General features: G+C 38.6%; 1 protein-coding gene across 1 annotated transcript in view; it reads left to right on the forward strand.

The window, feature by feature from the left end:
* The window catches only part of LOC122548600 (CUB and sushi domain-containing protein 1-like), a 2366391-nt gene that overhangs the window by 1884377 nt on the left and 458826 nt on the right, over positions 1-23188 (forward strand). The window contains exons 19-22 of the mRNA XM_043687435.1: positions 9328-9444; positions 9997-10212; positions 10832-11020; positions 18175-18344. Of these exons, the coding sequence (XP_043543370.1) occupies positions 9328-9444; positions 9997-10212; positions 10832-11020; positions 18175-18344 (692 nt within the window). The remainder of the gene's footprint in view (positions 1-9327; positions 9445-9996; positions 10213-10831; positions 11021-18174; positions 18345-23188) is intronic.

Here is a 23188-nt window from a genome sequence, read left to right on the forward strand (position 1 = left end):
CCACCCAGGTAAATGGTGCGGTGAGGAAGGCATATGGCGTACTGGCTTTTATTGGTAGAGGAATTGAGTTCCGGAGTCCTGAGGTCATGATGCAGTTGTATAAGACTCTGGTGCGGCCGCATCTGGAATATTGTGTGCAGTTTTGGTCGCCATACTATAGGAGGGATGTGGAGGCACTGGAACGGGTGCAGAGGGGGTTTACCAGGATGTTGCCTGGTATGGAAGGAAGATCGTATGAGGAAAGACTGAGACACTTGGGGCTGTTTTCATTAGAGAAAAGAAGGTTTAGGGGTGACTTGATTGAGGTGTACAAGATGATTAGGGGGTTAGATAGGGTTGACAGTGTGAACCTTTTCCCGCGTATGGAGTCGGGTATTACAAGGGGGCATAGCTTTAAATTAAGGGGGGGTAGATATAGGACTGAAGTTAGGGGTAGGTTCTTCACTCAGCGAGTCGTAAGTTCATGGAATGCCCTGCCAGTAGCAGTGGTGGACTCTCCCTCTTTATGGGCATTTAAGCGGGCATTGGATAGGTTATGGAGGATAGTGGGTTAGTATAGGTTAGGTGGGCTTGGATCGGCGCAACATCGAGGGCCAAAGGGCCTGTACTGCGCTGTATTTTTCTATGTTCTATGTTCTATGTTCTAAGGTTCACAGTATTGGTTCCACACAGAGAAGAATTTTCTTCTGAGGAGGTTGGGCTGTGGAGTTTATAGGAATGAGAAGCAAACTTCTGAAACATAAGATTTTTAGGAAGCTTGACAGTGTGGAGATAGAGGGGCTGTTTTCCAATGTGGGAGACTTTTGGATCAGAGAACATAATGTCATGCATTTAAGATAGAGATGGGGAAGGTTTTATTTTCTGCCAGCGGGTTATCAATCTATGGAATCTTTATCACAGAAGGCTGAGTCATTAAGTTACTCCAATCTCAGATAGGCTGGTTTTTAATAAGTAAGAGAATCATGACTGAAAGGGAAAGGGCAGGAAAATGGAGTTGGGGTTCAGATTAGCTATCTTACTGAATGACAGAGCAAACTTGATGGGCCAAATGGCTTATGATTGTCTTAGGGTAATTGGATACTGATAACTGTTATTTTGCTGTATTATGATACAAATTGAAAATAAAAAAATTTGTTCCACTTCTGTTGAAGTCCAAACATGAGTCCAAGCAGTAACCACCCTCTAATAATTATCACTACAAATTATACTTAACTTTACTAACCTGCAATACATTTGGACACAATTCCAACAATGACAATTGTGAGCAAACTTCTTCCGACATTCATCCTTTTAAATGTAGCAGTTGCCCATGTACTGCATTTATCACTTGAATAGGAAACATCAGGGAATGGTTTGATTATTGGAATAAGGGTTACATTACAGCTGGGCGTATTCTGGTTATTATTGTCTATCAATAAGTTCCCATTGAATAGCTATGAGGTGTTCTGATTCATTTTTATTCAACATGTTGTGACAGACTGTAGTTTACCATTAGCATCCTCACAATCAATGAATTGGTAACTACAAATTAAATAAATATTAAACTCTTACAGCAAGGAACTTCATTTTAAAACAATTCAGTTGTGCACAGGATCCTAGGGGATAGTTTTATTTGATTTGTTTAGTGTTTTGAAAATTGCTTTCTGTTAATTTATTTCAAACTGAGTAACTCTCAGTTGCTACAGAATGCCTCATGAAACCAAAAAAAACCCAACTTGTTCCATGTAGCTTTCTCAGAATAATAGAATTCTACAGTGTCGAGGCATGCTATTTGACCCATCAAGTCCACAACAACCCTCTGAAGAGCATCCCACCCAGATCCACCCCCGACCCTATCTCCTGTAACCCTGCTTTTCTCATGGCTAAGTCACTTAGCCTGCACATCCTTGGACACCATGAACAATTTACATGGCCAATCTACCTAACCTGCACATCTTTGGGCTGTGGGAGGAAACTGGAGCACATGTCGGAAACCCACACAGACATAGGGAGAATGTGCAAACTTCGCACAGACAGTTACCCGACGGTGGAATCAAACCCGGGTCCCTGGTGCTGTGAGGGAGCAGTGCTCACCACTGAGCCTTTGTGCCGCCCATAACGTAGTAAAACAACCTATGCACATCGTGAAATAAACTTTGACACTATGATGCAAAAGATGATGTTGGGACAAATGACTTTGGCAAAGAGATAGCGGTTAAGGAATTTCGTAAAGAAGGAAGAAAGAAACCGAGGTGTAGAGAGGGAATTCTGAAATTTAGTACTCTGGTGGCTAATTATGGAGCAAATAAAATCAGGGATGTTAAAGATCCCAAAGTTGATGAATTATAGAGATCTTGGAAGTTGGCTCAAAGGTGGAGAAGGGCGTTATCATAGAAAAAAATTGAAACCAATGCAATTTTTAAAGTTCTCGTTGTTAGACTAAAAACTGATGTAAGTCATGGGCAATGGAAGATTGAACGTTGATACATTCTGAGAGCCTTCACCTCTGTATAATCTGATCCATTGCTACTTCACTCAAGGAGGAAAAAAAATCTCATCATGAATTTGTGCCTTCGTGATCAAGGTTCATCAACTATCACGCCCATGCCATTCAATCAATACCATTTCCAAAGACGTCATATGCAGCATGTCTGTCTCACGTATGTTGCCAGACATGCTGCATTTCTCCAACATATTTTGTTTATATTTATTAAAGAGCAAACTTTATGAAAACATTATCATTGTACAACCTCCTAAAAAGTTGTGGAACATTTAAACAGAGAGGCACTGAATGCATTTCAATGATTCATTTTAAACAGAGAGGCACTGAATGCATTTCAATGATTCATTTCATTCAAATGAATGGAATATTTTAGGACTAAGTTGTTATGTTGTTTTACTGTTGGGATGAAGGCTTTTATTGCTTGAAATTTAAAAGAAAGATAGAAAATACACTCAATAAGTCATGTAGTATCTTTAGGAAAGCCACGATAGCATTTGGCTCAAACTCTCTTCAAATAACTTAGATCTCTAATTTCTTTTGGATTTGATATATTAAAAAATAATTAGACCTGCTTCACTCTCTGCATATTCTGCCTGGCCTGATGAGCATTTCCAGCATTTTAAATTCTTGTCACAAATAAACTGGATCTATCTTGACTCCATAATAATCAATCGATAACCATTTGCCATTATTTTGATTTGTGCTTCAAGAATGCACATCTGGGAAAAAGTCTGGCACATTAAGCATGTGATAGCAGCTAGATCCTCACATGATGTAATTTTTAGAAGTTTGTTAAATATTAAGAGAATAACAGTTGAGCTAATGACTCATCACACCTTAACATCTATTGACCTTTTTTGTGTAAAAGTTAAGCTTGGTTTTAAATCAATGTCCACATTTAATGCTTGGTAAGGTAATGGTTCAAAGGGGCTTAAAATTGAGGTGACATCAATTCCCTACATTCTACTGATATCATACACATTTTACTGGTTGAGTGACTGTGTGGAGTTTGCACATTCTCCCTGTGTCTGTGTGGGTTTCCTCCGGGTGCTCCGGTTTCCTCCCACAGTCCAAAAATGTGCAGGTTAGGTGAATTGGCCATGCTAAATTGCCCATAGTGCTAAGTGAAGGGATAAATGTAGGAGAATGGGTCTGGGTGGTTTGTGCTTCGGTGGGTCAGTGTGGATTGGTTGGGCCGAAGGGCCTGTTTCCACACTGTAACTAATCTAAGCTAAACTCCTGCGTTTAAAAGGAGCAGATGCATCTGTACCAGCTCCCTAAGATCCTGCTAATTACTCCTGACCAAATGTAGTGTTATGATCACAGCTGATGTTGTTATTGGACAAGTCAAATCCCTGACAGAAACCTAGTTGATCGATCACTCTTTCAGCTGTTTTGGTCTTAATGAAGTAATCTCTCACTGAAACATAAGCACACAGAGCTGACGATTTTGCTTTAACGATAAGACAGATGTTTATTACAAATGAATATAAGATAAAATAGAATAATCCAAATTATCTCTTTACATAAAAAAATCATTTTTAAACATGCATTAAAGCTATAATCATATTAAACTCATACCATTTGTTTATACTTTGAAAAGGTACAAAACTGCTGTTGCACAGTACCCAAAATACATCTCTGCGACAGTATCCCGAATATCATTCAGATAGTACCCACACCAGTATTCCTGTTTCCAACATGTTGCTCAGTATAAATCAGTGTGACTTCAACTTTTAGACTGGAATTGTACACAACTTATTCCTGAAGCTATTATGCACCTGCTAAAGTGTACGCACTTTCAAGTGATCCCTTCACTGTTTTATCGAAACAATTCTGGTCTGAGGCTAACACTAACTCTTTACTCGAAGGTAATCTAGATCACTACACTGTCCATCCTTCACTTCTCAGTGTCACTTTGCTACACAGACATCTTATTCAAGAACAGGACTGCCCAAATCAGCAGGTCAGGCAGCATCTAGGGATGCTGCCTGACCTGCTGCGCTTTTCCAGCAACACATTTCCATCTCTGATCTCCAGCATCTGCAGACCTCACTTTCTCCTACTGCCCAAATCAGTCAAAGTAAACCTAAAAGTCACACTTGATCTCTCTCAGCAATGAACATTTTCAGACTTTTTTTTTAACCATGTTCCACAATTCTCAAACAGACCTTACAGCTCCAGTATTTACCTTTCTGTGAAGCAAATTAATCTGAAATAAATAAAAGTCTAATGGGTTGCACAAAACCTTTTAATTCTGAAGCCAGTCCACAAAATATGTTTTTGGAAGAAATCCCATAGCTAGAGAATAGCTTAAAGTTACTTATTAATTTCAGGCATTCAGAAAACCTCCTTGTTGCTAACTCAAAAATCAGACAAAATAAAGATGAAGGAGTATTGGTGGCAGCAAACTACCTCAAAGAAAACCCAACCAATACTGCATATAGATAAAGGTGCCAAATAAGAAAGATGCCAGCAGTGGCCATATTGTAAAATATGACAGTAATGATCGAGGGAGGAGAGGACATCGGCTCCCCATCTTATTTTTGTGTATTATCAGTCAGTCACAACATTGTAAAAAAATTTTTTGCACCCAGCTTGCTCACTCCTACTAAAATGTAGTAACAGGTTCAAAACAAAGAAACACATCCCTAGATTTTCCAGAGTAAAAGATAGGGCACTTTTATTCCCTACTAAACCTGAGAGAAAATAATAAAACGCGCACCATCAAAAACTCACACAAGTATTTTTAGAAGGGAAAGTGAAGTTACCCAGAACAAACAGAAAGATAAAAGAAAATGTTGCTAAGTTCTTTGAGTTCTTGAGTTGTGTGAATGAAATCTGAGTCTATGATTGTTGTTTTGTTTTCTCAGCAGGAACAAAATCTGTAGAATCCTAGAATTCTTAATAAATGTATGTTTTCCCAATTTCCTTTCTCAATGAGAGGTTCTTTAAAGAGATAAGGCCTTTATCTCTTTCTCCCCCAAGGGGAGAGAGAGAGAAAGAGAGAGATAACAAGATGCAGATCCTGTCATTGTTAATCGGGTCTCATTCTCGCTCTCTCATTCTCTCTCGCTTTCTCTCTTCACTGAACTTGTCTCAGTCCATGGTCAGCTAATCACAACTGATTTAGGTTTATAGGTCAATCACTTTAGTCCATGAAAGTCTCACGCATTAAATCAGATAATGGAGGTTGAATACCTAGAATCCATGATAGTCCTTTCTCAAAACAAGATATAGAATGGAGTCGGCGAATGGTACTTTACACACTTTTCAGATTCGAGGTGCATTGGAGTAGGACTCCTCAGCCAGAGCTTGTTCGTTTCTTTTCCTTTTTTCTTTTTACTCTTTTTTTTCTTTCTTCTTGGTGATGTCCTGAACTCTCAGCCTCAGCATGGACTGAGAGACCACAGCACAGACCCAGCATGTTGACCCTCGGCCTGTCACATTGGCTTCTTGGCTCAGTGTGGTGGCCTCTGCCTGGCATGCTGTCTCCTGGCCGAGCATGAAAGTCTGTCAGCAACTGACTATGACGGTCTCTCGATGGCTTGGCATGGCAATCTTTCAGCCTAGAGTGGCCTCAGTGTACACTCCTGGCCTTGAGATGATTTCAGAGTGGACTGCTGGCCTCAAGAGACTTGAGGTGAAGTCTGACTTGGTTAGGAGTCAAGGCCCAGCACTGACTAGAGGCGAGGTGCCATTGTGGACTGAGTTTGAACTTGGTTCTTATTCTGAACATTTTGTTTCTTTTTTAATGTATTTCTATGATCTATAATGCTGGACCTTTTATTTCTTTATTCTTCTCTTTTTATTCCCAATGAATTTGTACTTAATAATCTGTATCTAGGTAACTTTGTAGCTAAGATGACACCTTGTGTAAGTGGCGACTTGTAAACTTTTCATTGTACTCATTTGAATGAGACAATAAAGCTAATTCTAATTCTAATTAAATAAGGAAACCATTCAACCCATTGCAAATATGTTGCTTTTCTGAAAAAGATAAACCCGTTCATTCACATGCCTTTACTATTTTCTCATAATTTCTTCAAGTAATGTTCCGTTATACTTATGAACTCAGTTATGCATGCCTGTAAGAGTAATGGTCCAAACACTGATGCATGATTGACAGCAATGTTCATACCCTTCCATTTGAAAAATATCCATTCATTATTCTCCACTGGCATTTAACTAAATCTTTATCAGTGCTGTCACATCATTTTGAATATTCAGTTTTATCAACAAGCTTCTGATATGCAACCTTATTCAATTAATTTTGCAAATCTATTGCATTTCCTTTATCACTTGTGCTCTGCCAGTTCCTTGAACAAGCAACTCAGAAGTTTGTCGGATACAACTTGTTTTTCACAAGTTTGTGCTTATTGGCTTTATTTTACTTTAGATAAAAATAACGTAATCTGTTATTCCATAATATATAAAAATTAACTCATATTGACTTGTCCGCTGGTCAGTTGGTTTGTGAGCAGTGTGATTCTGGCAGTGTCATCTCTCTTATGAGAGAGCAGTCCTATGGTTTGGTCAGACTATGGCAGCTTGATATGAAATTGAATAGAAAATGTAAATTCAATTCCAGAATCAGGCCACACAGCCATACAAGTCCATTTCAGCATATATGCTCTAGCTGAGTAAAAATGTATCTGTGTTATTTGTATTTTTTATTTATTTAGTGGCTATGGGCATCATTAGCTGGCATTTATTATCTTTCCCAAGTTGCCTTAGAGAAGGTGGTGGTGAGCTGGTGTCTCAACTACTCCACGTGATACTGAATTTGACATTTTATTATTCTTTTGCATCGTGGTTTCTTTCGATTTCCCAGTTGGATTTGTTTGTGATTATCTTACCAAATACGAATTTTGTCTGCAAAAAATGAAAACTTCATCTTCAAGCCTGTCTGATCAAACCTTCGCATAAACATCAGAACCATGGGGTCACCCTTTAGTTTTCTCTTTTCCAGACTATTCAATCTTCACTGATATGTACAACTTCTCAATTCTGTCATAAGTCTGGTCAATCCACTTGTTATATCTCTGCATCCTTTCTGTGATTTAAACACCAGAACCATTCTAAGTGTGGTCTCATTAATGTTAAATATGTTTATCATACTTTCTCTAATTTTCATTTCTACCCTTCTTAAACACAAGCCCCAAATGATGGATTTGCCTTTTTGTTAAACTGTGTCGCTGCTTTTAGCATTATGGATATCTCTATTCCTTGTTCCCATTGCTCTGTTATCCCGTTCACAGTGTAACTTTCAAAGAGTCTGCTTTCTCCTTAATTTTGGATCAAATTGTAGCATGATATATGTATCTTTATTGAAGTAGTATTGCCAATTGCATGCCCTTTTTCCAAGTCTTATGACATTGGATAGAATTGAGATAAGGAAGACATTGAGTTTGATAATTTACATTGAACTTATATGCTGGAAATGTGTTGCTGGAAAAGCGCAGCAGGTCAGGCAGCATCCAGGGAACAGGAGGGCTTATGCCCGAAACGTCGATTCTCCTGTTCCCTGGATGCTGCATGACCTGCTGCGCTTTTCCAGCAACACATTTCCAGCTCTGATCTCCAGCATCTGCAGACCTCACTTTCTCCTCAAAGATTGAACTTATATGGACACATATGCAGGAATCAGTCATGAATCTTCTTTATGTCATGTTCTCATATGAGCCAAGATTCTTGCCTGTTCACCAATGAGGCCAATTAGTGTGAACTTCACAACGAAAACATTCGTAAATGTGTCTCTTGACCTTGAGTTTATACTTTGATTTGCGCTGCTATGTTATCCCTCAAGATTCTTCAGCCAAATTCTGCATGCTGCTTTAAAAAAATGGTGCGACTATTTCTAAGAAGGATAGATTTGTGTAAAAGTGTTCATAGTGGGGAACTGTGCCTCAAAGACAGTACAGATCAGAGATTGATGTCACAATATTCAGTGAATGTTCTCCTTATATATGTTACATGCTAAGAGCACTGCTCAGGTGTGTTTCCCTATCATGATACTTCAACTTTTCTCAAATTTTACTAAAGTAGAAATTTTAATTTGAAATCTGTTGCAGTCTCTTAAGCTGATTGAATATTGCAGCCACATCACAATGTTGTTATTCAGGTTGAAATATTAAATAAAGCACTGCAGTAAAATTCAATAGTTAGAAATTGCCAATACTGCAATAACTGACTGCAATTACGACAGTGAACTGATTGCTTACATTGAAAATCTTAACAGCAATCTTCAGTTTCCATTAGATCCTAATAGGCCAGAAGAAACCAATTTTTGTCTGTCTAAAGCATTTATACTACCTGCATATTAACTGTGCTTCTTGACTTGAAATTTTGAAAGTATTTATTCAAGTTCAGATGCAGGAGAAAGACTTAGCATTGTGCAATGGTTTACAAAAGTTAATTTAAAATCAGGTAGGAGTTATAATACAGAGAAGTTAATATTGAAATCATTCTTGGGTTATTATTTATACCACAGTAACTTCAAGGTGAACAGTTTAATAGGACAGAAATGTGCTGCTTTTCATTTTTTTCAAACTGTCAGCCAGTATTATCCCTGACACAGTGAAATGGAGTTGTGACAATACATTGTACAAGGAATTTGTATGAGTACAGATTTCATTTGTATTAGAGCTTTTTTTTGTTTGCTGTTCATTGAACTTTCTAATATTGTAATGTACTGTTTCTGTTTCTTTCAATTTCTATATATAAAGATAGATTCGTGCTAAAATCACAATCTATTATTTATTTTCTGTCATATCCTAAGGGATGGGGCAAAGGAGTTGTTTCTTTCACAACTGTTACAAAAAGGCCTTTTTTCTTTGTTTTAGCTTTCTGCGGTGGCTATGTTCGTGGTACAAGTGGAACTATTCTGTCTCCTGGATTTCCAGATTTTTATCCTAATTCCTTGAACTGCACTTGGATAATTGAAGTTTCACATGGAAAAGGTAGATCCAACTGCTTTTCTTCACAGCATCTTCCTCTTCAGAGACAACACCCCAAAAATAATTGTTTAAGAAATTTAAAACTGTGTCAGTGAAAACCGCTCTAAACGTTTTGATCCATTATTCAGTTGAACCCTTGACGAATATCTGTCATCGCTCCCCAGTTTGGCTTCATACAGTGGTTGATTGGATCCACATACAGTGGTTGATTGGATCCACATACAGTGGTTGATTGAAACCTCAGGAATGGCAGAGTCGGTCATTCTGTTGTATCAATCTTTTACTTGGCAGCTCAGGAAGGCCATTGCCACCACGTCAGAGTAACTAGAGATTGGCAATAAATACTGCTAATGAAGAAATGTCGACAATCTGAAAGTGTTATTTTGTTTTGCATGAATGTATTAATCGAAAGACTATGTAAAAGAAATTAACTCTCTTTACGAATCAAAAGTTACTTTTTTAACTGACTGGACAAATTGGAATTGATGTACCAGTGCTGGCAGGGACCAATGTCACTTAAATCTCTGCTTCAGTATTTCTTTTGTTTATTTTCAGGTGTGCAGTTGGTATTTCACACATTCCACCTTGAGAGTTCTCATGACTACTTAATTATCACAGAGGATGGGAGCTTCACCAATCCTGTAGCAAGGCTCACAGGCTCTGCCCTGCCTCCAACTATTAATGCAGGTCTATTTGGAAATTACACAGCACAACTACGCTTCATCTCGGACTTTTCAGTTTCTTATGAGGGATTCAACATTACGTTCTCAGGTAGGGCACCTTACATTCACTCAACCTACTCAAGTTATTTGAAACTGAAAATGTAAATCAAAGGAAGACGTGAAAAGATACCTCTGAACATGATGTAAAGCAACCCGCTGAATACTGGTCATTTTACGACAAAATTTTAGCTATTACTCTGAATGTTCAAGACTACCAATATCATCATGATTAATTGAAAGAAAAATAAGTAACTTAAATGACTGGATTTACAGAAAATAGCAAATGATACATAAATCCTCTGCATAATGATTTACAAAATATCCAATGTTTTGTATTATGAGTGGATTGAAAATATTTACAGGCATGAACAGAGAAAATAATTTGGTGATTGTTATGAATTTTCATTATTTGGCAAAGTGAGGTTTCTATTGAATGGAATACTTCAGCTATAGTTTCTTATTGGGTAACTCTTCATTTCTGACAATAATATTGGAGAGCTGAAGACAAACTATTCTAATTATTCATTAATGTCCATTTCTATTCTTCTGTTTTAGAGATTATCTTTTGGATCCATCCAAAACCACCAATTTCAACAAATAACTAGAAAAATGTTTCATGTTATTGCAACATTCATTTGTTTTATTGATTTGGAGTATTCTCTTTGCAGAGTATGAATTGGAGCCTTGCGATGATCCTGGCGTTCCTGCTTTCAGCAGAAGAATTGGATTTCAGTTTGGAGTAGGGGACTCATTGACCTTTTCCTGCTTTCCTGGATACAGACTTGAAGGTGCTACTCAGATCACCTGTTCTGGAGGAGGACGGCGTGTGTGGAGTGCACCTCTTCCAAGGTGTGTGGGTAGGTGGTCACATGCTTTCATTTCATGCATCCTAAAGTTGAGTTTACTCGAGATTTTGTGAGGAAAAGTCCAGGCACAAAAATAGGCCTCCCTGCAACATGATAGTACTCACAATATCAATCAATTCCAATAATTCCTTAATTTCACAGTGACCGCTCCTGGAAGCATTTGTTAAAAGTCACATTGTTAAATTTGAAGAAAAGTTGATTATAATAAGTAAATACACCAAAGTTAATTGAGGTTAACTATGAAATCATGATGCTAAATCCTTGGATAACACATATGGGATACAAATTAAAATCCTGTTATATTTCGATTTCTTTTTTGGATACTGTTTGAAAGTTTTTTTTTTACACAATGAAGTACAAACCGAGATATGGTTCAAATTCAAAAAAGATGCAACTGCTGCAATGTAACTCAGGTGGGCCCTGAGCAGATTAAGAAATTGCAGAACAAAAGCCACTTAGAAGAGGCATTAAGGATTGCAAAGACACAAAAACGACTCACAAAACATACAAGTTGTGCTCAAAGCAGGACAAGTGGTCACAGGAATGTTTGAAACTGACTGATATGGAACTTCTCTTCGTTGGTAGCATGTGATTACTGAAAAACGTGTTTGTTAATCATAGGTTTATCTCAATGAGCTGGATGTGGTGGGAAGAAGGGAATAGTAAGTTCAGCATGGCTTCCTATGATCACATACAGACTGGAAGTGTGTCTTCCGAAATCTGTATTAATCTACATTGTATGATAGGTTCAGTTATGCACTTCAAAACAGCACAAACATGTGAACAAAAGTGCTTTGAAAAAAATTGAATAATTAATGACCAAGCAAACTCTTTGCATTATGTTTGTACCATCCATGCCATTATGGATTTTCCCTGACCTGTTTAACCACTGAAGGAAGTTTCTGCATAAAAGTAATGAAGCAAAACAGAAGAATATTCATATACTCTGTGTTTCATTGTCTAACTTAGGATGCTTTCCTCCGCCCCACAGGTGCAAGAACCACCGCATCCCATGAGGCATTTAATCACCAAAGTCTGGGTCTATATTCAAAACCTTCACGTCCATTTTTGACCTAAAATTGATCCTTTTTTTAATTGAAGAGATAATACTTTGCATCACCAGACTATTCTGTGTTCTCTCATTCTGTGCTTACAGTATGAGATGTGACGTCTATTTATATCATCTACGTCTTCCAACATTTCCTGAAAGATCACCATCATGGTGATCATAAAATATTCTTTCTCGCTGCAGAAAAAAAGTTTACTTCTCTGAGCAGAATCATAATGCAGAGCCCCAAGTGCTCAAACTGTGAGTGGTGCTCAGTTTCAAAACCTCTACAATTCACTCACTAATGTCTTCATTTGAGGTTAAAGCCTAAAATTACACATTTTTAAAATGTAGTCTCACCCATGACACAGGCAAATTTGTAACCATTTCTTTAACAGCTAAAGGCTTTTGTGTTGTATCTAAACAATTCAGATGAATAATGATCACTGCAGCTCATATTGTGAGAGAGAGAGGATTTGCCTGTTTGGATATTTCCATGAATACCCCTCAGGTGCAGCACAAATGTAAGAGATGGGCTGTTCACATTTTTCTTGAACTGGGTTACATCAATGTCATGAGAAAACTTGATCTGCTCTTGACTGAAATCTGTATGCAAACTTCAGTCAAAATATTAGTGAGGCTTTAGGCCTGTGTCTGTGGTTAAGATTTCTGTCCTTTAAGAAACTGTTTCTCCAAACACAAGATGAAGGAAATTTTGCTGTTATGTGCAGGTTGACTTGGGAAGGATTGGATTAGCCTCTTATTATATAGGGACTAGATTAGATTCTTATTATATAATTCTTGCATAATAATAATTATGTAAACCTTCTTATACATTATTTAGTTTCTGTGTTGAATAATTTCTTCACCTATGAACAAAAAAACTTCGAAATAAAGCCTGGATACTATGATATCCATACCTTGTTTTATTTGTTAATGGGGTGTGAACACTGGTGGTGAGGCCATCATTTGTTGACCATTCCCAAATGCCTTGAAGAAGGTGGCTGTGTGAGCCTCCCTGTGAACTGCTGCAGTCATGTATTCTACAAGCATCATCAGTATTGTTTGTGAGAGGGTTCCTTGAATTTGAACAGTGAAGAAACTATATTATGATTCCAAATGCGATAGTTCCAAGTCAGGATGGTGTGTAACTTGGAGTGAACTTGTAAGTGGTGTTCCCATCTGTCTCCTGCCCTTGTATTTCAAGATAATAGAGATTATGTTTAAAAGGTGCTGTCAAATTAGGCTTGGTGAGTTGCTACAGTACATTTTGTTAATGGTACATATTACTGCTGCTGTCTATTGTTGGTGGGCATAATGCATTTTAAAGCAATTGATGAAGTATCAACCGGGTGGTCATTTTTTTCCTGCATTGTTTTGAGTTTGATGAGTAATGCTGGTGCTGCGCTTAACATTCAATTGGAGAGTATTGTATCGCACCCTTAACTTGTGCCTTATAGATAGTGGACAGACATGGAGACTCAGGAAGTGAATTATTCATCACATAATTCTCAACCTCTGACCTGCCTTGCAGCCACAGCCACTAACTTGTCCAGTTAAGCTTCTGGTCAATGATAACCCTGACGATGTTATTATCAAATGATTCAGCATCAGTAATGCCATTAATGTCAAGGGGAGGTGGTTAGATTTTCTATTTTTGGGGAGAATCCATTGATAACCATCAGTATCTCTAACCTTATAATGGAGAGAAGGGCATTGACAGGTAGGTAAAGACAGTTGATTCTCGGACACTGCTCTTAGGAACTCCTGCAGTGATGTTCTGGGATTGAGGTGATAGATCTTCAACAACTATACCACTGTCCTTTGTATTAGTATGACTCTAACAACTGAAGAGCTTTCATCTGATTTTCAGTTACTTCAACTTAGACAGACTCCTTGGTGACTTACTTAGTTGAATGACACCTTAACATTAGGGATATACTGTCTTATTCCCCCTCCAGCATTCACTTCTTTTGTCCAGGATTGGAGCAAGGAAGATCAAGACTGCAATAAAAGCTGGAACCAAATGCCTTGGCAGAATGTAGACTGAGGATCGATGAGCAGGTTCTCGCTGAGTAGTGTTATTAGATAGTACTGCTGATGATTGTCAGAATCTGCCTTTTGTGCACAGCAACGATCTGGGCATTTTTCAACATTGTAGGTGTAGATGTCAAAGTTGTAGCTGCATTGGAACAAGTCAGGCTTTTGCCAATAAGTGTTGCCGTATTCCATGCCTTCAGCTGTTTCTTGACATCAGATGAAGTGAATTGAATTAGCTGAAATTTGGCATCTGTAATGTTGGAGATGTCATGAAAAATAAGACAGTGATCATGCACTTAACAGATCTGCTTGAAGTTGGTTGTGAATGATGAAGCTTCAACGTTTGCATTGACATGCTGACTTGTCCAACATTTTGATTGAAGATATTTGTGTAGCTTCCTTTCCTGAACATCTATTGATTTTTCCACCATCAGTCACAAATGGATGTGGCACATCGGCTTCTTTTGGATCCATTGGTTGTGGGGTTGACTCAACTAAAGCATGTTGCTTCTGTGGCTCAACATGAAGCTGTCCTGTTTTGTAGCTTCACCAGGATGATCTCTCATTATTAGGTTCAGCTGGTGCTGCTTCTGGAATGCAGAATAATCTGCTGGTTTAATGGCATTGATGGATTGAGGGATATGTTACGGATTGCTGTTGATAGAACCCCAGAACGAGACTGTGTCTATTCTGAATGGTTTTCGGGCCAAACTATCCAATGGAGAAATTCTCAGTGTGAGGGTGGGATGAGTAATGGGGATGGTCATTCTTATTAATACTGTCAAGGGCAGATGCATTTGTGATAAATAAGTGAGGTTCAGATCAAGTAATCTTTCTCTCTTGTTGGTTCTCTTACCACTTGCCACAGGAAAGGTATGTCTCTCAGAACTCAGGCAGCTCAGTTAGTAGTGGTACTAATGCATCAGTGTTTGTGGCGGATGTTGAAATGCCCCACCTTGAGTAGTTTCTGTGTCTTTGCAGTCCTTAATGCCTCTTCTAAGTGGCTTTCAATGTGAAGACTGCTGATTGATGAGGTGACAATAGGTGTTATTCAGCAAGACATTTCTTTGTCCATGATGTCATGAGACATCAACAAGTTCAGAGTCAGTGTTGAGGTTTCCCAAAGTCAATCTCTATAAGTCTATATAATCACATTTTTGCCATCTCTGATAGGACTGTATTTTTCAGCAAGCTCCCCCCCAGCCATGCCCTTCCCTTCCCATTGCTCTGCTACTGTCAATTCTGGAACTGCTTACAACAACTGAACTCAAGGATTTTATCACTTATCAGCTTAGCTGGCACCCTACCTGTCTGGAACATCTGGAACCCTGACTTCTCACTTAGCTTACACACTTACCCTTTCATAGCAGCCATTAACATTTCCTTAGAGGTTTCAACATTCTCTCACTCTCACACACGCGCACATACACACACACACCACACACACACACACTTACTCACTCACTTGCTCAATCCTTTTTGTGAAAAAATAAAACTTGACCTCAGCTTAAAATATTGAAGCAGGACCTCTCACCTATAGTGCATCATCTAAACTGAGATATCACCTCTTGTACATTGATAGCACCTTTAATTATCTAGAGACAACAACTTGAAAGGAATCAGGATTTTGCATTTTAATCAGCAGTCTACCTTCTAACTCATTAAGGGACTCAACAAAGGCAGCCAGTTTTCAACTTATTAACTTTTTGCTTATAAATACTACGTCTTATACCTCCTCATCATACCATGCCTGAGGAGGGAGCTCAGCTTTGAAAGCTTGCGATTTCCAGTAAACCTGTTGGACTATAACCTGTTGTCGTTTGATTTTTGATCGTATCAAAATGCCTGACTGTGCTGCGGTACACTGAATTCTCAGAGCAGTGATCCCCATAAAAAGGAGGAAGGTTTGTCTTATCCTGACTATGCTGCACCACATAGGAACTGTGTTGACTTCAATATACTCTGAATGTCTGAAGTTCTAGAAACTGCTTTTTCTGTTATTTCTGATGTGATGCCAACTTATTTTCCAGCACCATGCTTATCTGTAGCTCTCAAAATATTTTTTCCAGTGATTATTATTTTGGAGATTCTTTTGTTGCAAGGTTTTTCCGTAGAATAGCTCATTTAAAATGCAGCAACAGTCAGATCTTGGAAGAGTTCAACTTCATTGAATGTCATGACCGTGAGAACTTTACATACGTGGCATTCAAAAATAGGCAATGGTTTTGGCTGTATATCTAAACATTTGAGATCATTATTTAATGTTTCATCCTATCTTCTTTCCTCTTTGCGCAGCACTGTATCTCTGTTTCGATGTGCACTGTTTCTGCTGCATCAACTTTGAACAATGACTTGTGTCGAGATCTACTCCAAAGTCAGCGCCTCTCAATTGGCCACCAATAGATCCCTTCCCTCAAGATTGCCTTTCTCCCTGTTGCTAAATTGACAGGGAATGGAAGCATGCCCTGTGCCCAAATAGAGATTGACATCTGAAACCAAGATTTGGACTCAGGTTCTCTGACTGAAAATTCAACATTTCACCAATATGTGCTGAGATGGTGCAGAATGGGGAAGCATTTCCTTTGCAATTATTTTGCTCCCCCAGTGGTGGAAAAGAGCACCTGCTTCTGCTTGGTTTCTCAGAACAGAATTGGACATTCTTGTGCCACTGTATTCTAGTGCCACAGCATGGTGGCTATTGTTGTCCAATTCTGGTCTGAGAAACCAAGCAGAACCAACCATGCGTTCTTTTCCACCACTGGGGGAACAGAATAATTGCAAAGGAAATGCATCCCACTTTTGCACACATGTCACCTGACAGCTGACTCAAAGCAGTAATTGAAAATGTGTTGCTGGAAAAGCGCAGCAGGTCTGGCAGCATCCAGGGAACAGGAGAATCGATCTTTCGGGCATAAGCCCTTCTTCAGGAATGGCTTATGCCCGAAACGTCGATTCTCCTGTTCCCTGGATGCTGCCTGACCTGCTGCGCTTTTCCAGCAACACATTTTCAGCTCTGATCTCCAGCATCTGCAGACCTCACTTTCTCCTCAAAGCAGTAATTGCAAAGGTTGGATACATCCGCATTCTTGGCTGCAGCTACTGTGTTTTCCAGGGACCCAGAGAGTTGTGTTATTGGATATCTTTGACCAGAATTACCAGAAAACTGTGAAAAAGAAATTAAATTCAAAATTTAGTTTAAGAATAATTTTGTGATAAATGACAGTGTAACGGTGTGCTTTTCAAACTGTGATCTGATGATGGCCATATGCAGGTGCAGAGTACAGTTAGATTGTACACACATATAATAAAAATGTTCTAACATTCACTAAGTGTATTGCATGACTAACAGCAATCCTAAAGAGAATGCACCCTCACCTACTAGATGCATAATGTCCATGATCCTGGGATGTGGTGTTCCATTTACTATGTTAACAGATTTCTTGCAGTTTCCACATCATTTCATAATTAAGAGAATCTGCAAGAAAATATGAACTGATGGGTTTTGCTGACAAACATGGAGTCTCCAAATAATGTACAGTAAGATGGTACTTCGAGTAATGGTGGAAATGAATTGGGTAGCATTGCATGAGCTGCAGTTGATTATTTGCAATCTTATCTTTATGCTGAAACACGTTTGATAATGAATCTCTTCAACCATATTAAGTAGTTATTTAAAAGTTCACATGTTACTGTTAGGATTCCAAAATTATCTTGTTTTCTGCATAATTACCCACAGCTAATCTTGCAGCTAATAAGCTGAATAAATGGTTCATTTTGGTGATTTTTAAATATTATGGTTAATGGTGCTTACAACTCACAGAAAAAGTTCACAATTTCCACTTCAAATCTAGGATTTTTGCTGTCTCTTGTGTCACATAATTGACACTAAATATATGGGCTGTATGATGATGTTATATGGGAATCCTGGAGGGTATTTTTGCAGCAGACAACAATTATAAGTAGTATTATGTAATTGAGTTGTAATTGGTGTATTTTTTTTCTCTGCATTTACTCTAAAAGGTGTTTTAATTGCTTGCACTTTGTATTTGTGACTTAGCTGAATGTGGAGCCTCTGTATCAGCGACAGAAGGTACTCTCCTGTCACCAAATTACCCAGCCAACTATGACAACAATCATGAATGCATCTATAGAATAGAGACGCAGTCAGGGAAAGGAATCCGCCTTCGAGCCAAGATGTTTGAACTTCAACAAGGCGATGTTGTCAAGGTAACAGTGACCTCAGCAGATGTAGTTTCTTTTTATATAAAATAAGCTAATCAATAGTTTCACTCGTACTGCAGAATTTCGGCATGCTGTACATGCTGAAAGTAAAATTATACAAGTGGATTACTTGAACCAATTTGAACCCACACATTGATTGACGAACTTGTTTCAAACAAGGCGTCATTGGTTTTCAAACTTAATTTAGATATTTGAACTTTAAATGGTTCTTATTTCTATTTGAAATATAATCAATTAAAACTCTGACAAAAATGTGATCAATGAACCATAGCCAGGAGGTTTCCAAGTTTAATTTTTAAAACCTTGTGAACTAACTGAAATTAGTTGAATTGGTGGCTGGAGCCTCCATTGCATTAGATTAGAGAGGAGAAATTGCAAGCTAGGGTTCCCAGAGGTTCCTTCACTCCTCTGTCTCTAATCACCTTTTTTGGTGATACTCACTGTTCAGTCTTGTGTAAAATGAAAATTTAAAAAAAACGTTGTGCATATCTATTGCACATTTCATATCCTGAGAATGCTCTGCATTTTGCTTTTCTCAATTTTTTTTTCTTTCTCGACGTAGCCTTTTCTGAAGTAGAGTCATTCCAGGGTAATAATCTAGTGGTGAGATGAACACTCCGATATTTTATCAGAATGCAAGTTTGTGCCATTTGTGACAAAGTTGCAGTTTTTAGGACAAAACTCAAGTGCTGCAGAAACTCAGCAGATCTTGCAGCATCGTTTTCTTTTAGTTTGCTCATTGAATATAGACGTCACTGGTTGAGACAGCATTTATTGTCCATTCCTTGCTGCCCTTAATAAGGTGGTGGTGAACTACCTTCTTGAACTGCTACAGTCCATATGCAATAGATCTACAATACTGTCAAGGTGGGAATTCCAGGCTTATGACTCGGTGACACAGAAGAAATGGTAATATATTTCAAGTTAGGATGATGAGAGATTTGGAGGGGAATTTGCAGGTGGTTCACATGTATCTGTTGCCTTTGTCCTTCTTGATGGTATTGGTCATGGCTTTATAAGGTCCTGTCTAAAGAGACTTTGTGAACTTCTGCAATGCGTCTTGTAAATGATACACACTGCTGTTACTGACCACTTCTGGTGGAGGGATTGGATCTTTGTGGATGTGTTGCCAATCAAGCAGCTGCTTCGACCTGGATCGTGTCAAGGTTCCTGAATGTTGGTTGAGCTGCAGGCAAGTAGGGAGTATTCCATCACAGTCCTGTCCTGGCCTTGAAGATGGTGAGCTACTCGCTCCAGGATTCCTAATAACCATCATACTTATATGACTAATACAGTTCAGTTTCTGGTCAATGATAACTCCAAGGATGTTGGTAATGGAGGATTCAGTGATAGTGATACCATTAAATGACAAATGGCAATTGCTTATTGCTCCTTTGTTAGAAATAGTCATTGCTCGGCACCTATATAATGTGAACGTTACTTAGCACTTGTCAGCCTAAGCCTGGATATTGTCCAGGTCTTGTTCCATTTGTGCATAGACTGCTTCAGTCACGAATGGTACTGAATATTGTGTAGTCATCTGCAAACATCCCTACTTCAGATCTTTTGATGGAAGGAAGCTCATTAGTGAAGCAGTTGGAGACTCTTGGGCCAAGGACTGCAGAAAGTGAAACACTGTTAACACTTTAATTCGGGAAGCACTTTCTGTTTTTCATCTCCAGCACCCACAGTAGGTGGCTTCTTTTGAACCATTTTTAGGATGCAGTGTGTGTGTCTCCACTTCTCTTTTGTGAGAGAGTTGTTTTGAAAAAGAAGGATTACTTTACTTTAACTATTCAATGGCAGCGAGTGATGAAATCCACTTGTTGTATTTCCAACTGCTCAAAAGTAAATGATCGAGTTTCCATTGATGGATTTTATCTCTGATGTGGAGGTGCAGGTGTTTGACTGGTGTAGATAAGGTCAGAAGTCATACCACACCAGGTTGTAGTCCAACAGGCTTATTTGAAATGACAAACTTCCAGAGTGCTGCCCCTTCATCAGGTGAAATGAAGAAAAGCATACAGGCACAGAATTTATCGGCAGGGAGATCAATGGGCAGAGAGATCAAAAGATCGTTCATATAGTGTGAATGCAGTGTCAAATAACAAGTCTCTGCAGGTGATCAAAAGTGTCAGACGATGTGCATAAAGTATCAATATCCAAATAGCGAGTGAAGGGGATGACCTGTAATCCAATTAATTGATGCAGAGAGATAATTCGAGAAAAATAAAAATAATGTGGTGCTGGAGACAAACCAGATGACTGGAATAATATGATAGTTGGAAGGGTCACAAGTCGAGGTATATAGCCAAAGTGACAAGTCATCCAAAATTGTACAATCTAATTAAGGTGGAGAGGTCATAGCAAGTTATCAAAGACAGTAAGGAAGATTTTACAAATACAAAACAGTGTGGTGGTGTTATGTGTAGCACGACATGAATCTAAGGTCAGGGTTGAGGCTGTCTTCATGGGTACAGAACTTGGCTATCAGTTTCTACTTGGTGATGCTGTTTTGTAGTGTATCTTGAAGGTCACCTATAAATTCTGTGCCTGTATGCTTTTCTTCACTTCTCCTAACGAAGGGGCAGTGCTCCAAAAGTTGTGATTTCAAATAAATCTGTTGGACTCTAACCTGATGTCATGAGTTTTTAATCTCAGCATGCACAGTTCCCCACTTCTCATCTGCACTGAAACAAGCATTTATTGTTTGGGCTAAAAGTTTTTTTGTTATTTTGTTAGAATAACCACTGCATTGAGGCGAAGACAGTTTCAAACCAAAATCTTTTACATAATCTCAAACTAAGGGGTGTTAATTGTGTTTTGTTACTGTTGTAAAGATAATGATTCTGAAATGGTTTGTGTTCTAATTACATTGGCTCCACCTCTTGTATTGATGTCACACTGAGTCTGTGGAAGGGGACAAGGTGCTCCAGTCAAGCCTTGGTAAGGAGAAGCCACATCTGTGCAAGGTGCCTAAGGTGCTAGTAATTATGCCTGACCAAATGTTGGATTTAGTATGATTATGCATTAACAAAGAACAGAGCTCCTTCTGTAGATACCATACAGTGGTGTGTTCTCAATCGGTATTTACTCAATAGGCTCTGGGCAAACAAGGATCGGTAGTAGTGAACTAACTCAAACAACCCTTACCCAATACCACATAGAGGTAGCATACACCACAAGGTTCCAGAAATGCTCCAATATCACAATTAAGATCACTTATTTAGAATGTATCCCTTTATTACCTTTCCCCATTTATATCACAATTTATTAATAGTTGCACATTTTCTTTTTATTGTTGCCCCTCACATTGATTGGGTCACAGCGGAGTCTCTGTCACTTTTACAGAGTTATGTCCTGATCTTTGATAATCAGCTGTTAATTACCAGAGGCAGCTGGCCAAGCGAGGAACACTAGGCACTGTTGGATCAAGACAGCCATCCTGAGAAAATTCTGGAGATATTTACATATTCAAATGAAATTTATTTAATTTTAATTGGTATAATTTCATTTAGTGAGGCAGCTTGCTCCTTGTTTTTCCCCTTTCTTTCTGAACAACGTTGTTATTCAGATGGGATGATGACAGAGCTGTCTTCGGTGGATTTGGCCTTGTTGCAGCCCTGGAAGTAGCTTTTCAAGAGGTCCAAGATGTAATGCTCTATTTCCTTTCCTTAGAGTTGATATCTGCCTCAGATGTACAATGTCATCAACATAGACAACCTTCTGGAATTTGTGCAAGAACCAGTAAATTCAGTCTAAGTTAACTGGCAATTTGAGGAGACATAAGAGTGAGTTTTGTACAGTGAGTTGTTAATGATTTGACACACTATGAAGCAGAATGTTATTGTTATTGTACAGTTCAAGAGTTGCAGGTTTTTTTTCTCCATGCCAGTACTCTTCTGTTTCTTTCTTGTGTCAGCTTGCCCTGTGGGAGATGGCAGCTTAACAATGCTGCACTGTGTGTGGGTGATGCAGCTTCCATAGTTGAATAGTTGGAGATGGGAAGAGGGAGCCAATGAGGATGGTAGCATTGATAGTTTTGTGAGGATAAGATGAAGTATCTGGATGTTTATACAAGAGCCCTAAGTATTAAGTCTGTGGATAGCTGAATAATGGTGTTCTATTTTCTACATTTAAAATTGCAGTATTGACAGACAGCATTGGCCTCATTTCGTTCATGACAATTGCCCTTTATTCTGGACAGGATTTCTTAAAGAGTATATACTTGACTCTTTGATGAATGCAAAGGCAGTCTGCAGTTCCTTTGTGCTTGTTTCACAATTCAGTAAGATCATCACTATTGATCTCTCTCTCCATTCCAACTTTGCGGTTGTTCTCAATGTCCGTTAATTCTTTCAATGTTCAAAGGTTGATTAACCTCTATTGATCTATGACTTCAATACACTATATAACTAGACATCCATCTCTGCCTGAGATATGGAAATCCAAACAGTCATAATGTTTTGAGTGAAGACATTTCTCCTTACATCAGTCATAAATGGCTGACCCCTTTCTCTGAGACTGTGATCCATTGTTTTAGTCTTGACTTCTCTGCAGCTGTTCTGTGAAGCTAGACAACAAATCTATATGGGCTTTCTCTAATAAGCTGAAAGTTTTCAAGCTATTCAGTCACCTCTTCTCAGTTTCCAGCAATTCCCTGATAATAAACATTGATTATTTGAGGATCAATGAAGCTTAGCTTTACGATGGGGAAGAGTAAGGAGGCAGACTGATTCTATTTTAGCTGGAAACAGGGATTGAAGCTTGGCAATATTCTGAAGGACAGTCAAGTCAAGCAAATACACATGCACCCACACTCTCTCTCT

The sequence above is a fragment of the Chiloscyllium plagiosum genome, chromosome 3 (genome assembly GCF_004010195.1).
Source record: "Chiloscyllium plagiosum isolate BGI_BamShark_2017 chromosome 3, ASM401019v2, whole genome shotgun sequence".
NCBI classification, from domain to species: domain Eukaryota; kingdom Metazoa; phylum Chordata; class Chondrichthyes; order Orectolobiformes; family Hemiscylliidae; genus Chiloscyllium; species Chiloscyllium plagiosum.